Source organism: Leuciscus leuciscus (assembly GCF_965113295.1).
Source record: "Leuciscus leuciscus genome assembly, chromosome: 25".
NCBI lineage: Eukaryota > Metazoa > Chordata > Actinopteri > Cypriniformes > Leuciscidae > Leuciscus > Leuciscus leuciscus.
In genome coordinates, this window is record NC_138724.1 from 2219961 (window position 1) to 2237818 (window position 17858).

At 39.8% G+C, this 17858-nt stretch overlaps 1 protein-coding gene across 2 annotated transcripts; it reads left to right on the plus strand.

Annotated features, from left to right (window-relative positions):
* Positions 1-1214: 1214 nt before the first annotated feature.
* trim44 (tripartite motif containing 44) lies at positions 1215-16633 on the plus strand. 2 transcript variants are annotated; one of them, XM_082159709.1, is made up of 7 exons: positions 1215-1657; positions 5245-5758; positions 6710-6787; positions 10236-10550; positions 14484-14503; positions 14771-14919; positions 15347-16633. In XM_082159709.1, the coding sequence occupies exons 2-7, from the start codon at positions 5297-5299 to the stop codon at positions 15499-15501; spliced, it is 1179 nt and encodes a 392-aa protein (XP_082015835.1). In that variant the 5' UTR covers positions 1215-1657; positions 5245-5296; the 3' UTR covers positions 15502-16633. The 2 variants fall into 2 exon arrangements, with proteins under 2 accessions (XP_082015835.1, XP_082015836.1); XM_082159710.1 differs by lacking the exon at positions 14771-14919 and having other exon boundaries at positions 1226-1657.
* The last annotated feature ends 1225 nt before the right edge of the window (positions 16634-17858 follow it).

A 17858-nucleotide genomic window follows, 5' to 3' on the forward strand; every position in this document is an offset into this window, starting at 1 on the left:
ATGGAAGCATAGCTAATATGATGATCAGACAAGGGGTTTCAGCTGTATTTCTATCTATTTTTGCACTGAAATCCAATTTTTCATAAATCACATTTTTCCGTTTTTTTTTTATTATTTATTAATTTGTTTTAAATTAAGGGCATTTTATCTGTTAAATAAAAAATTAAAAAATAAGAAAACTGCAATCCTCATGTAGAGTCAATGAGTGGCAGGCAACCCCTATAAGCTCACAAATGGTTTAACCCTGGTGCTCAGCAGCCAATGGGAACTCATCACACTCAGATGGATCAAAAGTATGCGAATTGACGCCTGCGATCACGCATTGTCACACAAACAACACGTAGTTGACGCATTGTTCACATGTAGTTTACGTGTTAAAAGTCACTTAATTTTGAGCTTCCTGGCTTTCCATTCAAAATTAATCTGCTCCCGCCCCAAGTGTAAAGCCAAACATGATTGGTTGTAGCGAGAATGTGCTATGATTGTGCTACGGTTGTGCAGTCCACTTACTTGTAAATTTGTCAGCACTTCCTTACACTAGAAGTGTTTCAAAATATACAAATGTGTGCGGAGATCAACAAATACACAGAAAGCGATTCGCAAATGAATGCCAGTTGTGTTTGTGACATAACACATTTGTAAATATTCTTTTTTATTTGCAAACATTTCATAGGGGCCGTGAAAAAAAAAATGCATTTGGGAAAATAAAACAGATTTTTATAGGGTGCTTTTAATACATTGATGTTGAATTGCATAAGTTTCATTATTTCAATGAATTAGACATGCTATTTGATTGCTTACATTTAATTTAACCATTCAAATGGAATCCAGAAAAAAATCTAAGGAAAAAAAGTAATTAAAATCATCAATTTAAATTTTGAAGACATCAAAACCATGACAACTTGAACTGAAATGAATGAATTGAACAGTGTTGTACTAATGTTGACTTCCAGCCAAGAGCGGTTATCTTTATAGTGAAGATAAATGTCTTCCCTGTTGTGCCTTATAAACGAGTGAAACGCTTATGGGGGGAGGGGGAGTTATTCTGATTCAAGATAACCAGAAACATGAATTTAACACAGTAAATAATGAAGTGCACCGATAAATCATTCATAAGAAATACTGCAATATTCCATGAAAATAAAATAGAATTGATTTCATGGTGCCTTGAAAGCACAACAGCACAACATGAAGCACAAGTTGAAGCCATGACGACTCACACTCACAATGCTCCGCCTACTCCCAGCAGTCACACACACACACAGAGAGAGAGAGATCTAAGCAACCATTTTGTAATTAAAACAACATTAAATCAACTAAATAACAACAAATATTTAGAGAGCCGAGTATCCTTCCATGGTGTTTGTCCTCTTCTCCGTCTGCTGTTGCTGGTCTCTGTCTTTCAGCTTGTTTTGGAGAAACAGGAAGTAGTGGAAAAAAACAAAACAAGGAAGTGCAGGCAGTGTGAGCAGCAGCACAGGTCTGAGATCATCATGTGTTGTGTTACAGCTCTGTGGAAACAGGGCAGTCAGAAAGAATAGAAGTAAAATTAACAAAACAAAGGGACAAAGAGAAAGAATCTGCATTAGCATCTCAGCGGGTCATACGTCTGCAGCACAGAGACAAAGGAAACAGTGTCCACTCCAGAAACACAGAGGTAAGACTGAGGATTCATGAAGAAAACAGAAGACAATAGCTTTCCTTCTCATGCTGTGAGCTGGAGAGAAAACCCGCTGAAGCTACATGTTAGCAGCGGGAAGGCTTTTGTGTAATCCTCTGTGTGAGGATCCGGAAGGTTGTTGAATGGTTGTGACTCCTGAGCTTCCTCATTGTGTGTTTCAGCAAGACTCTACTGTCCTCAGGTTGATATAGGGGAACGAGAAGCTGCTTTGGATAATAGCATCTGCTAAATGACTACAGAATCCTGGGACTTTATTACCTTGCCTAACAAAATACAAAGTGCTAACAGCTAGTCTTGCTGACCACAGATGTGTGAGCAGGAGTGTATGCTACACGGCTAACCTGCGCTGTTGTTGTTTTTCTGAAGCCTGTCTGACAGGGTTAGTTCTGAGTAGACAAAACCAAACAGATCCTTGCAATTTAACATTCTCTCACTACATGCTATGAACTATCTCTATCAACTCGAGGTTATGATTGCCTCAGAAACATATGCACATGAAGTGTGATGTTTACAGCGACAGCCAAACTTGTGAATAAGAGAGAGATTCACATCTCTGCAGAAGTCGGTGCAAGTGAATTTAAAGAGTTTGTCATTAGTATAGATCCACAACAACACAGATGTTGTCATTTTAAAGGCTTTTATGATAACATAATGCTACTTTATTATAACATGATATTGATCATCTGTAAGCCTAATTTATACAGTATATTAATTATAATTAATATAATGAATAATATACAATTATAATTAATTAAAAAGATTAGTAATTCATATTTTGATTTTAATAAAAACGAATGACGATTTATTAAGGGTTTGTAGACAGATCTTAATTTGCATAAAAAAGTATGTTTTTTTGTCACACACCCAAAAGTACGTGCAAAGGTGACCAAAAAAACTCCTTTTAATGATAATGGAGAAAACAAACAAAACCCAGAGAATTAAGTAGATATGTTACTAAAGTGATTGACCTGTAAGGTTACAGTGTCGGGATTGTACGGAAGCACTAAATCTGAAATACTGCCCACTAAAATCAGTCTGGTTCCTTTCAAGATTTTACAATGCAAAAAGGCTAATGACATAAATCCACACCGTTGACCGCTCCAGACACTACGGCCAGTCGTTTTTGAGTCACTAGGCGCATTTCCATTACAAATTTGCGCAAAACTTTTGCGATTTTTTTTTTTCCCCTAAATGTCGACAAAAAACTATTGCGAAATGACGGCGTTTCCATAAACCGATGTTATGCGACTAAAACTTCATTTTTTCCTCTCGCGATCAGTAAAATCATTCCAAAAACCATGGCAACGGATGTTGGTAGGTTTATGTACTATATCCCAGCCACTGCACTGGCCATTATTATTAATCGAAGAAGATGTATGAGTAATAATAATAATAATAATAATTCGTTACATTTATATAGCGCTTTTCTCTGCACTCAAAGCGCTTTACATAGAAGGGGGGAATCCCCTCAACCACCACCAATGTGCAGCATCCACTTGGATGATGCGACGGCAGCCATATTGCGCCAGAACGCCCACCACACATCAGCTTACTGGTGGAGAGGAGACAGAGCGATGAAGCCAATCAGTATATGAGGATGATTAGGAGGCCATGATGGACAGAGGCCAAGGGGCAAATTTGGCCAGGATGCCGGGGTTACACCCCTACTCTTTTTCGAAGGACATCCTGGGATTTTTAATGACCACAGAGAGTCAGGACCTCGGTTTAACGTCTCATCCGAAGGACGGTGCTCTTTTTGGCAGTATAGTGTCCCTGTCACTATACTGGGGCATTAGGACCCACACAGACCACAGGGTGAGCGCCCCCTGCTGGCCTCACTAACACCTCTTCCAGCAGCAACCTGGTTTTCTCAGGAGGTCTCCCATCCAGGTACTAACCAGGCTCAGCCCTGCTTAGCTTCAGTGGGCAACCGGTCTTGGGCTACAGGGTGATATGGCTGCTGGCCCTGTCTTTTCCAAGCATTAATGGTGAGGAACTACCCTTATTATACTTGTGAGCGGCACATATGAGGAGTTTCTGGGTGTTTCTCCCTCAGATCTGCTTCGAGGTCTTGATTGTGGCATTTATTTGAGGTATAGAATCCATTATTCCTGTAATTATTTAGTCTTGAATTTAATAAAGAACTCTGTCTCGTATTCTGTCCAAACACACCGCGTCGTCTACGTCAGGTGACCTGTAAATGCACAAAAACTGTTTCCATTGCAGTTTTGCGAAATATTTCTTTTTTGAATTGCCTGATAAACCTCCTCATGCGAGCGGAAATACTTTTTTTGCGATAAATGCGAGTTTTTGCGAAATTGACGTGTTTCCATTGCACGTATTTTCAATTCGCAATTTCAATATGTGCAATTTGAAGGGTAATGGAAATGCGGCTACTGATGTCATCAGCTAATTTTCATTTGCTTTCAGCTTGTATCCCCTTTTTTCAGTTGTATCCCCTTTAAAGAGAAATGAAAGGTAAATGTTTGTTTTCCGAGACGGGACAATGACTGGATGGTCTTGTTTACAATAAACATATATTACTCTGTACTGTACATAACTTTGTGAGCTCATGGAAACCTGCGAAATCCCCACTCATGAGTACAAGTGGAAAACCTCCATATCAAACAGCTGCGAGAAGAAAGATGATGTGAAATGGCCCAAAATCTTTCCTAGCATGTTTATGTTAGCAAACTAATTACAATACATTATAGCTATACACTTGTAGTTGACTGAACCACCCACACATTACTGTTATGCCGAGTCCACACTGCATGATTTTCGGCCCGATTTTCAATCGCAGACAAAAGATCGGAGGCAAATCGGTGTTCGTTCACACGAGTGACGATCTCGCAGTGTGAATTATCAAAGACGCGATCTGAGAGAATTGCCGACGCCTGTGAGATATTTGGCGTGCTCTTTATCTGGACCTGAAGCGATTCACAATCCTGCGGTGTGAGTGTTCTGACTGAAAACTACATCTGCGATGACCTAAAGCCCACGAGAGAGCAAGATACAGCGCAGCCGGAGGAGGTATAGACCAGAAGATCAGTATTTTAATAGATATGCACAATTATATCAAACAGAAACAAAGCACAGACATTCGCTTGACCAGCGCAGCAACAGCAGAACATTGCAGAACACAATCCTTTCTCCCCGCGTCTCCCCAACCATTCCCTCCTGCATAATCTGTTTTCTTCTTTGTCCTTTTCAGCGCACAGACACTTCAGATCGCAAGCTTCTTGCAGGCTATCATTTTTAATAACAATTCCAGTCTCACACACACTTGATCTTGCTTTATTCCCGTATCACTTCTCGCGTGTGTTTGGTTGTTAAAGCGTAGTTCGCGGACTAGACAGAGTTGTCGGCGATTCTTCCTCCTGTAAAGTCATGCGGTGTGAAACCCCCTGTCACCGATCTATCGTTCAGTGTGAACACAACAGCGACTGAATGTTACCCCAGATAGTCATACAGTGCGAAACCTGACGAGTTTGAAAATGGTGCAGTGTAAACATGGCATTAATGCCAATCATTTAAATGCAATTGTCCTTTGCCCATTTTAGGCTTCCACCCAGAAACTCCCTACCGTCGTGTTAGCGTCTCCCGCTGACGGTCATGGACGCCTCCGGAGGAATGCGGAGCTGTCTGAAGGAGGAGGACCTGCCGCAGATGGACGGCACATGCGATGCGTGTGAGCCGGACGAGCCTCAGCCGGCGGCGTGGGTTTGCACTCGCTGTCGCTTCGCCTTCTGCAGCAGCCATGCGGACCAGCATTCCCTGAGCACTGGACACCCGCTGCAGGCGTACTGCACCCCCGAGCCTGCGCCGGAGTGTGTGTGCCCGCCGGCCGACAGCGCGGCACAGGGAGCCTCCGCACCGCACGAGCTTCAGAGCCACACCGGAGCGGGGAAGAGGGAAACTGTGACAGTGGAGAGGCTGAAGTGTAAAGAACATGATCAGGAGGGGTCGCTCTACTGTAAGCAAGACCAGCGGGTCATCTGTGTGGTGTGTGCTGTGCAGGGGGATCACAGAGAACACGAGATCATCACGCTCAGAGAGGCCTACCTGTGGCAGAAGGTCAGTGAACACACACACACACACACACACACACACACACACACACACACACACACACACACACACACACACACACACACTAAAAACACTACCCCTAAACCTACCCATTACACACACACACACACACACACACACACACACACACACACACACACACACACACACTAAAAACACTAAAAACACTACCCCTAAACCTACCCATTACACACACACACACACACACACACACACACACACACACACACACACACACAGGGTTTTTTCTGCTATACTTGTGAGGACATTCCATAGGCGTAATGGTTTTTCTACTGTACAAACTGTATATTCTATCCCCCTACACTATCCCTACCCATTACACACACACACACACACACACACACACACACACACACACACACACACACACACACACACACACACACTTACCCCTACCCCTAAACCTACCCATTACAGAAAATGTTATGCATTTTTACATTTTTAATAAAACACTGTTTAGTATGTTTTTAAAAGCCATTTGAAATACGAGGACTCAGGAAATGTCCTCATAAATCACGTCCACGTTGTAATACCAGTGTGATACCCGTCATTATACAAATTCACATAAATCACAAAAACAAACACACACACACTCACACACACACACACACACACACACACACACACACACACACACACACACACACACACACACACACACACACACACAGCACTGGTTATAATTCTGTCATTTAGGACAGATAGGGATAGATCACCAAATGTAAGTTCCAAAACTCTGGCTACGTTCAGACTGTCAGTCCTCAAATTGAAGACTGGTTTGTTTATTGAAGAAGCGGAGCACAAGTGTGCAGGGAATGAGTCAGTGTTGAGGACCGACCAGCAGAGGGAGCCAGATGCCCTCAGAGGAACAGTGGACAGCAGTGTCGACATGTTCATGGTGTGTTTGTGTTTCAGAGCCGAGAAGGCATCGACTTGCTGGAGCGCACGCAGGAAATATCAGACAGGATCAAGAACAAGTGGATAAGCCCAGACGTGAGTCACGCTCATCACATTATTGTCTTAACCCTTTAACTGCCCCACCAAGAAAAAGGCATTTGAAAAATGTTTTGTTTGCATTTCTTATCTAATTATGTCGCTAGTAACCACAATCAGTGTCTTTTTTTCAACACATCCCATAATTTAAAAAATATTGGCCTCTACCAAATAGTCTAGACGACACTTAAAGGTAAAATAAATTGTATACACATTTTTATATGAACTATGAAAATATGAACCATAATACTAATTTATTTAAAAACATAATTAAAAATAAAATATTTTTGAAAATATAAAATACTTTGAAAAAAAACTTCTTTATTTATTGAAGTATGCCATTAAATATTTCAGGTTTTCATTTTAACAGGAAATTATATGTTTTCTTTTTTTTTTTTTTTTTTTTTACAATAAACTAAAATAAATAACACAAATAACTAAAAGTAACAAAACCAAAGACATTCTTTCTGCATTCAAAAACTAAACTAAATAAAGAGCAAAAGATAGTAATATAATGGCATTTTAGGCTTTTATGTTTCAAGAAACAAGCCGTCAAGTGTGGTAGAGCAACAGGATTGTTGATTTTCTTTGCCCATCATAATTTATGATCAAAACCTTTTCTAATCTTGACAAAACACATATTGTCACAAGGTTACATATTGTCTCAAGGTTCCATATTTTGTGACATAAGTGATATTTGGACAGAAATGTATTAATTTGTTACGGCAGAATGCATACAATTAAAATCAATGGACTGTGTCACCCGGTGGCTATTTTTGGTAATACGCCTAAACAAAATCTTCAATTCAATTCAATTCAAATTAACTTAAATTTTTGTGATATCAACTTCAAATTTGGAACACAACTTGGATAGATATATGGCTTTGATTTTATAGTAATTTTATAGTAAAAAATATTTTGTAAAATATTTATTTTATATAAAAGAAAAAATATTAAGTACAGTATATTTGATTTACTGTAAATTTACACATCCATTTACTTTCTCATACTTAAATTTTTTGAAGTGCTTTCACCTCAGCAATAATCTGCTGAGTGTTTTCTTTAAAACAAGACCAGACTTAGATCTATATTCCAAAGCATTCTTGAATTAGAACCGAGTTTTAATAATGCATTTTAATGTCCATTCTCAAAAAGGGGGGTGACAGTTAACCGTTATGTGACAAATCAACCGTTTGGTTGAGCATGTTTTTGAAAAATTATTAAAAACATACTAAAGTTTTTTCATGGCACCAAGTAACATCATTTTGTAAAGTCAGGGCTCTTATAGTGTAATATGTCAAAAAAATATGCTTACCTTGCAAAATTTCACCAAAAACAGTTTACATGACAGGAGTGATTCTGAAATCCATGTTTCAGGAAGTGTTGTGACGAGTGCTGTTGATTGACACTGTGACATCTAGTGGATATTTTTGGCATAACATACCTCAACCAGATGGTAGAGATGGCTCAATCAGCTTGAGTTAAGTTAGGTACCCCTCTCAGTAAAATATAGAGACTCAAAATGTGCTCAACCATTTGGTCGCGCAGGCACTTCCACACATGCTGCACACAAGGAAATACTGAGCAAAAAAAAGATAGATGTGTCATGAAATACGACTTATTTATGCATCTCTTTAGTCCAAATGAATTCCATCATTAAAAGAGCATTTCAGTGACGTAGATGCCTCTGGACTGCCGTCGTGTGCAACCTCTAGGCACCTAGTCTATGTTTGATGGACACCACGTCCAAAAGCCAGTGTTCTCCTCCTGCTCACAAATATAGATACAAGATAAGTGCTTATAATTACAATTATACAATTATAATAGCATTTAATTGAAAATAACTTAACCATAGTAAAAACCCCAAAATCAAGAAAAACTACATCGAACATGCAAATCATGAGGTCTTGCACATCCAGTCGCTTCGCTTCTGAAACGCTCCTGGTGTGTGTTGGCACTGCCTGGAGGACAGATACGCCGCAGACGTGTGCAGAGCAAATAAGGGGTCAGTATGAATGGAGAAAGTAGCAGAATTTCATAATCGAAGAATAACATGTAGCCAATGTGTCGATAATAAAGTTGGGCTAATATTTCAAAGACAGCTCGATCATGCAGGTTTGCACTGCACAACATCAGGAAGATCAGGCCTTTCCTAACTGAGCATGCAACACAACTTCTCGTCCAGGCCCTGGTCATTACTAGGCTTGACTACTGCAATGCTCTTCTGGCTGGACTTCCATCATGTGCAACTAAACCTCTACAAATGATTCACAACGCTGCAGCTCGTCTTGTCTTCAACGAGCCCAAGAGGGCCCACGTCACTCCTCTGTTCATCTCTCTGCACTGGCTACCTCTCTCTGCTCGCATCAAGTTCAAGACACTGACGCTTGCTTACAGATCTGTCACAGGCTCAGCTCCCTCCTACTTTCACTCACTCCTACAAGTCTACATCCCTACCAGAAGCCTACGGTCGGTCAACGAGCGACGTCTCGTGGTCCCATCACAGAGAGCCAAAAAATCACTTTCCAGAACATTCTCATTCACAGTTCCATGCTGGTGGAATGATCTCCCCACCGGCATCCGGAATGCAGAATCCATGACAACATCCAAAAAAGAGCTGAAAACTCGTCTCTTCCGTGAGCACTTAACCTCATAAAAAAAAATAATAAAAAAATAAAAAAAGTGTATATATATATATATATATATATTTTCCTGTAAATTCTCGCTTATCGGGCTTATGCTACTCTGAATAATTCCTGAACTTCGTATTTTGAACACTTCTTGCGTTGTTTTTTTGCCTCTTCACGATGACTTGCTTAATTTAGTCCCAATTTGTAAGTCGCTTTGGACAAAAGCGTCTGCTAAATGACTAAATGTATGTAAATGTGTAATACGATCAAATCTTCTGGATCAGGTAAAGACACTAGCTGCTGGATTTTCAACCAAACGATAGGACGGTTATAGTTATAGTCTTGAGGTCAATGTATGACCTAGCATTTCTGTATCAGGAACAGAAAGCACGTTTCATAACTGAAAAATATGGCAGGTGAATGCAATACAACCAACTGCAGCTACTGGAGGTAGAAGAAGGGAAAGCGAATGATATGGACAGAGATATTTAGGAAAAGGCTTTACCTCTAAATCTCAGTACCTCGGCTGCTGTGTTTTGAACAAACTGCAATGTGTTTATGGAGACTACATCCAGCCAGAAGTAAATATAATTATCTAGGCTTGTGGTTATGAATGCATGAACAAGCTTGTCTGAATCAGGAACAGACAGTTTCATAACTGAACAATATTCCTCGGGAGAAAGCATTATTTTTCAATCCTGTTGTTGTCTTTGCACTCCAAATAGTAATTAGACTTGTTACTACACCAAACTGAACAAAGTTTACTCACATAAATCAATATACTGTGTAGCAAACCTCTCCTGCTTGGCTGTTCATAGATGGGTGTGGAAGAGCTGGAGCAGTTTGTGAACGATCAGTTTGACGAGATGCACCGGCTGGTCCGGCTGGAGGAGTGGCGTGTCCTACACCTGGTGGATCTGAAGGAGGCTTTCCTCACTGCCCAGGCTGCCGAGAAGATCTCTGAGATCAGTGTCCACACGGAGAAGCTTCAGGAGGAAATGGACTCCATCACACAGCAGCTGAGCGACCTGGATCAGATGGAGCAGGACGGGGTCGCGCCGATGTCCCTCGCCCCGCTGTTGGCCAGCGGACCAGCACCGGCACCTGAAGCTCTGCTGGAGCCCAGACCACTGGTTAGTCAAGCTTCTCACATCGCACATGATTTCAAAGAAGCTTCACTGAAAGGAAAAAAACACAGTAATAATGCATGAAGAGGTTTGGGCTGGTTAACTAAGATAAGTACATTTATAATACTTTTACACATTTGGCATATGCTTTTATTCAAAGCAACTTACATTGCATTCAAGGTATGAGCTGCAGGAACGCCAGAACAAATCACATTTCAGAATCGCAGCAGACATATTTGACACTCAGTGTATTGTACTGTTAAAGGACATTGATCAAATTGTGAAAGCAATCATTTATTGTCTATAAGGTCCATCCCATATTGCTTGATGAGGTGGTCAAAGAGGTTTGCTTTGCTGTCTAACTGGTGGTTGTTTTAGTCACTTAAGTCCTTAAGATCGAGGACTAGGTGAAGGCATAGACGATTTCAGCTTTCTGTTTCTACCATGCATTGCTGGATTCATTCATTAGCCGCGTTTCCACTGCAGGAACTTTCCCCAGGAACTAGGGACTTTGGGCTGGTACTCGGTGTGTTTCGACCGCAGGAACCAGGGTCTAAATGAAGTTCTGTGTGTTTCGACCGCATGAACCAGGGTCTAAATGAAGTTCTGTGGGTTTCGATCGCATGAACCAGGGTCTAAATGAAGTTCTGTGTGTTTCGACCGCATGAACCAGGGTCTAAATGAAGTTCTGTGGGTTTCGACCGCATGAACCAGGGTCTAAATGAAGTTCTGTGTGTTTCGACCGCAGGAACCAGGGTCTAAATGAAGTTCTGTGTGTTTTGACCGCAGGAACCAGGCTCTAAATGAAGTTCTGGGTAAATATTTCCCCCTCAGAAAGTCCCTGCTTGCGAGAACCAAAGTTCAGGAACTTTCGGGGTGGGACTTGGGCACTGGACATGCTGATTGGTGAAGTTCATGTCACATTTTGATTGGTTGACTCCACGCAGCATTTCATTTCAACCACCATTTTTAAAAATCTGTTGCGTTGCGTGCAGTCCTAGGGGTGTAATGATACATTGATATGGATCGATGCATCGATATAACGTCTAACGATACGATGCATCGATTCCACACGTAAAATATCGATATACACCTTTATTTTGACACTCTCCACATTCTCACGTACAGGCCCGGACTGGCCATCGGGAGCACCGGGAGAATTCCCGGTGGCCTGGCGACTAATTTGGCCTGCTGCCAGCCAGCGTTTTTTTTTTATATATATTTTTTATTATTATTATTATTTTATACTACTACCTTTACCAGTGATCATTTTCGAATTCGTCATTCAATAAAATTATTATTATAACATAAAATCATGAATCTGTTAGTCTTGACTGGCAAGGCTACGATTCCACTTAAAACAGAAAATGCGAGCATCACCTGGTGATGGAGAGAAACCGGCCAGGTGGAGCAGAGAGGGAAAGGACAACGAGAAAGAAAGCACTCAGAGAAAAAGCATCAAAATGTTGCAAAATGAATGACCTGTTCAGGGCTTCAAGTGCAGGTCAGTTTCATCTGTAAATACTGTACTTTTTTCTTCTTTAACTTAGTATTGAAATGCTAGCAAATGTAAGCGGTATAGCGCCCCTATTACTATCGTCACTCAAAATACTGTATGCTAAAGGAGATTAATATTATTTAGTGTAAAGTTACATTAGTAATTTAGCAGACAAATATTAAAGGGATAGTTCACTTTGAAATAAAATTTTGGTATGTTTTAGCTTACCTCAAGGGCATCCAAGATGTAGGTGTCTTTGTTTCCACAGTAGTTTCAATTTTGATATTTTTAGGTCAAACCGTTCTTGTCTGTCAGTCATATAATGCAGGTCGATGGTCACCACCTCAAAGAGCATGCACAGAGTCCAAATTAAAACAATTCCCCATCGTCCAAATTAAACAATTCCCCATCGTAAGTACACATTGATGGCCTAAGACACGAAACGAGTGGTTTGTGTGAGAAAACGAACAGTATTTATATCATTTTTACCTCTTGAACACAGCCGCGTCCAAGTGATCTGAGGGCACGCGCTTCCTGGTGTGTGACGTGTGCGAGCGTTCTGGCTTCAGTCTGCGCAAACAATGAGTGACGTACACGCACGAGAGATCACTTCCGGCGCTTTCCGTTTTTAAAAACGATATAAATACTGTTCGTTTTCTCACCATACTGTCTGCCGGTGTGTCTTTATAACGTTAATCTCCTCATCTGAAATAGACGCCTGACAAGACTGACTGAACGCTAAACAAGTTTTTTCACAAAAGTCGGTATTGTCCGCTGTCAAGGCATCGCGAGTTCATGTTTTACAGCAGAAACAGACAAGCAGTCGCACCCTTGTTGGTGAACACAACACGATAAGTTTCGTCAAAGCTGACTAAAAGTGATCGAGGATGGATAATTTCAATGAACTTGATGAACCCGTGATATCTTCTTCGGGGCGTAAAAGGAAAATAAAAGCTGAAACATTTTCACGGAACCTTACTAAAGCAGCTCGTTTAGTGATGAGGGAAAAGCTCACTGTATTGCGTGTACGTTATCACAACAACAAAGTTTGTCAGGCGTCAGCTGAGGAGATTAACGTTACAAAGATTAACCGAGTGTTGTATTATTTATCATAGCAATTACTTGGTTTTGTTTGACTCAGAAAGATGAAATGTGAATGTATCTGCTCTGCTAAAAAAAAATAAAAAATTAACTTTTAACATATTAAAGCAGCACTCAGTAGCTTCGGGACTTCTTCGCTGTATTCTCGCTTTTTGCTCGCAGGTTTCTCTCTAGAGCTCCCCCCACAGCTTCGGAATAGATATTTGACAACACTGTTGTAAAAACTCGTTGGTGATTCTCAGACACCAGAGGCTATAGATCAACGACATCAAAGCAGATGGGACGTTCTTTAAAACGTCTTCTTCATTCGGGTTCGGACAGCGTGAGGGAGTGCAATAATGACAGCATTTTAGCAGATTTCTTTTGGCCGTAAAGCAATTGTTTACATCGCGAGACCTGATATCACGCGAGACTTCCTGACGCAGCGGCCGGCGGCCCGCCGGCTCAAAGTTGCAAGTGCGTATTTTCCGCTCACGGGCACCAGGGGGGTGCGAAACGACCACCATTCAACCCGAAATAAGTAATATAACCATTCCAATGACTCCGAAGCTGTTCAGTTAAGGTAAAAAAGTTACTTAGTTCACCTTTAAAGCATACTTTCAATTAACTTTAATTTTGTAATTTACCTGTATTTTTTAGGTTATTATTATTATTAATTAAAACAACCCAGCTGCAGTTTGATTGATATTACTTGGAAGTCACAATAATAATAAAAAACATGATTTATGAAAATGAACAAGAACGGAGTACTTGCAAATGACCTCTTCTGTTGTAAATGTCCCAATTGGGAGAGAGTGTGCAATTTTCAAAGAGTTTAATTAAACGTTCATGTTATATATTTTGGTTGCATTTATGAGTTAATAAAAACGTAACTGGTTGTGTGAACATAATATCAAATATAGATTAATCGATCGATATAGCCCTGATTCGAATCGAATCGTAATCGCAGAATTGTTTGAGGTATCGGCAAATATCGTATCGCTGGCTGAGAGAATCGATATCGTATCGTATCGTATTATCGTATCGTCAGATTTACACCCCTATGCAGTCCTACATTATCAGACTAATTTGCCTAATCTTCACGGTTCTTTAGACTGTGGTGGAAATGCAGAAAGCAACAGGTCTTGGGGGAAAAAGTTCCTGGGACAAATTGTTCCTGGTAATTCCGGTGGAAACGCGGCTATCGACTGCTGTTGTTACTCACCTGTTCATCTACAGCTATCTGCAGTAAAGATCGCAGCATTTGGGCTTCTAACATCCTTCTGCACTTCCTGACAAATATTTATTCATTTATTATTCCAGCCAAATGAATAACTTCTTTTCTTTGCTCTGTTTTTCAGATTCCTGATTTGAGACTAAGGTAAGGGATTTGAAATGATCTGTTGTTTCAGTAACTGCCAGGTACTCTTATAAAGTACTATTTGAAATAATAAACTGGTCCTTGATGCTGATTGTAAATAGCCATGGTTTGTTGACAATATACCAATAGCTGAACATTATTGGGTTGCACACTAACTGATTGACGAAAGATACAGTGGATGTGTCCGGGGCCGGATGCAGGCTTTTAGAAATACTGAGGTCCCAAATTTTAGTCTCTCAAATGATGTACTCAGAACTTCCCCTCCAGATCCTGGGGAACACCAGAGATACTTCCCATTCCAGAGAAGAGGATTTTGGCAGGGAGTCAGAACGGCTTGGCAACAGAGGAGACACAGGCAGTGTATAAGACTGCATACTGTTATCTCATCAGAGTCCACAGCACTGACAATCCGATAAGTCAGTCCCAGTTCTCCACATGAATCCATGACTTGTATAATACCGGCTTCATGCTGGGATGTGGCACCCCTCAAGGGTACAATATTGTACCTTAACCTTTAAAAGAAACGGTACATATATGTACCTTTTAATGCTTTTTTACCCTCAAAAAGGTACATATATGTACCTTGAGGTCCAATAATAAGCCCTATGGGGTATGTTAGTGTGGATTGTACCTTGGGGGACAGAAATGGACTCCTACTGTACCCCTATTTCTGACAGTGCACAAATCAACATCTAGATTAAACAGTGCCCTGTGCCACTATTACTTTTCTATATTTAATTGAGATTTTGTGACCTCCAAGTTTTAAATTTCTGTACCGGTATCTGTATTTTGTCAATGTTTGAATGTAAATGTATAATTCATGAGTCTTCCTTCCTCTTACAGAGCAGCCAATCAAAGGAGGGATGCGGAAGATCCTTCAGGAGATGAAGAGAGAGGAGATGCACATATTGGACATACACCCTAAAACTAATGGCCATTCCGTCGCCTTCTCTGGCTTTCTCCCGTCATACCAAACGTATCGGGATGAAAAACTATGACTATCGCTGAATGTAACTGTGCTGATCATATTTCTTTAGTTTTAACCGCTCATCTCAAAATTGTTTTATTTTGAACCAATTTCTTTCTTTCTATCAAAGTTAATAAAACAAAATGGAAATGCTGGAAAGGCAGGAAGGAAGCGGAAACACTACATTCTACAAGACAGATTTGCATTTTGTCATTTGAATTTTTTTAAAGGAAAAAAAAAACTCTTTTGATAGAATGCTTTTAACCTTTTTTTGTTGTTGTAATTATTCATATTCCACACTGGTTTGATAGTTTGATTCATGAAATGCGGTCTCTTACCTTCACATCATCATGCTATACTTTGATTCTATCCGAGCTTAAACGTAGAGGATTATATATTTGGTCTAGCTGTTCATTGTTTGATGTATTGTTTCTAGTCCATTTGTTGGCTACCTTTTCTTTATCAGAATGAAATGTACATTTTCCTGGGTCACTGATTCCCAGTATACTAAATATATTACAACCCTGATCGTAACCTGCTGGAAAACCATTTCTTGTGTTTGGATATCAGTATGTTGGGTCTGGAATCGGCTTGTGTACATTTTCCTCACCAGTTCTAAATGTATATTTTGCTTTTTTCAGTTCTCTTAGCATTTTTTTCTGAATTAGTAGATCTCTCTTTGATAACTAAACAATGCTTTGCTTTGGGAAAACATGAGGTTATATATTTGATAATGGTCAGTTGGGGAAAGTTACTTTTATAAGTAATGAATTCCTGAATACTGCGTTACTTCCTAAAAGTTTTTGTTACTTTTTTATTTATTTTTATTTCGTTGCTTTTTATGGAAAGTAATGCACTGTTACTTTTGCATACTTTGTCTCACCTTGGCTTGCTTGTTTTTTAATAAGTAAAAAAGTTGTATTTTTGGCAGCAAATGTAAAGGCCCGTTCACACCAAAGGGGAAATGAATAAGCCTCAGACTGAAGGAAACGCAAATTTACATTTACATTTAAGCATTTGGCAGGCGCTTTTATCCAAAGTGACTTACATTGCATTTCAAGGTACACATTTACATTCTTATCAGTTCTTGCTTTCCCTGGGAATCGAAGTTTAACACTCTTACTTTAGCAACAATATTAATAAAAACTTGTACTCAAATGTGATGTTTATCTAAAGTCATTTTTGCTTATTCGTATGGTTGATTTGGATCATCGAAGGTCAGAAGCAAAGACATTGGTTAATAAAGTGAGATTAAATACATAAAGTATTTAATACGTCACTTACGATTCTCTCAACATGGGGATGAAGAGCTGCCAGTCAATACATGGGAAAACAAAGTGTTACTTATTTGAAAAAGTAACTCAGATATTTTGTTGTACATTAATTAAAAGTAATGTGTTACTTGAAAAGATGTAATTTGATTACGTAACGCCCATATGATCTTTGATATTAGGAGTAGAGTGACCTCTGTATCAATAAAATGTTTGGCTAACAAGTGATTTTAACTATTGCTCAATCATGGAGTCCATGGATGTGAGTTAAACTCTCAGGAAAAGCAGTGTGGAAAGATTCAGTTCTCAGCATACACACATAATGTGCTTTATTTCTGTCACTGTGTTGTAAAATAATAGGCTTTTATGATTTAACTTACACTGATTCTCAACTCCTACCATCACGTAAGCTGCTGATGATATTACTGATTTAACAATCAAAGCTTCAATGCTTTTGAGGATTAAAATACCAAGGTCCAGATTTACTACCAGCTTGCTCCAGTGCAAAACCTCTTTTGGCGGTAAAAAAAATACTGTCAGGATTTACTAAAGACACGGAGTGTAAAATTAGCAAATGCATTTGTAGGAGTTTCCCTTTCAGATGCAGTATTTATGGGAGGAGAGTATTTAAATAATTAATGCAAGGTGATTTACTAAGGTTTACGCTAGCCAATTTACTGGTACGTACATTATTATTTACCGCCCAAAAAAGCATGTCTTAAACCAGATGCTAATTTGCGCAGCTCTTGGTAGATTGCGTTGGTCATTATGGAAATGATCCGGCTGCGTCTGTGTTCTTTAATGTGCTGAACTTTACACTCCCATCAGCACTTTTATGTGACTGCGCTCTAATACTAATTTGCCCTGTTTATTAAGTCTGGTCTCAAGTCTGCCAGTGCCGGGCACTCAAAGCACTACATTTGGTATCTATCTAGCCTCATTTCATGTATTTTATTTATTTATTATGTGACGTGCAGCTCTGCAGATGGATATTATTCAAGTCAAATCACATTTATTTCTATAGCCCATGCAATACAAACTGATCCAAAGCAGTTTCACAAGAAGCAGCTTCAACAAGTGTTAATGTTGATCAATTCATCAGTAATGAAACACATTA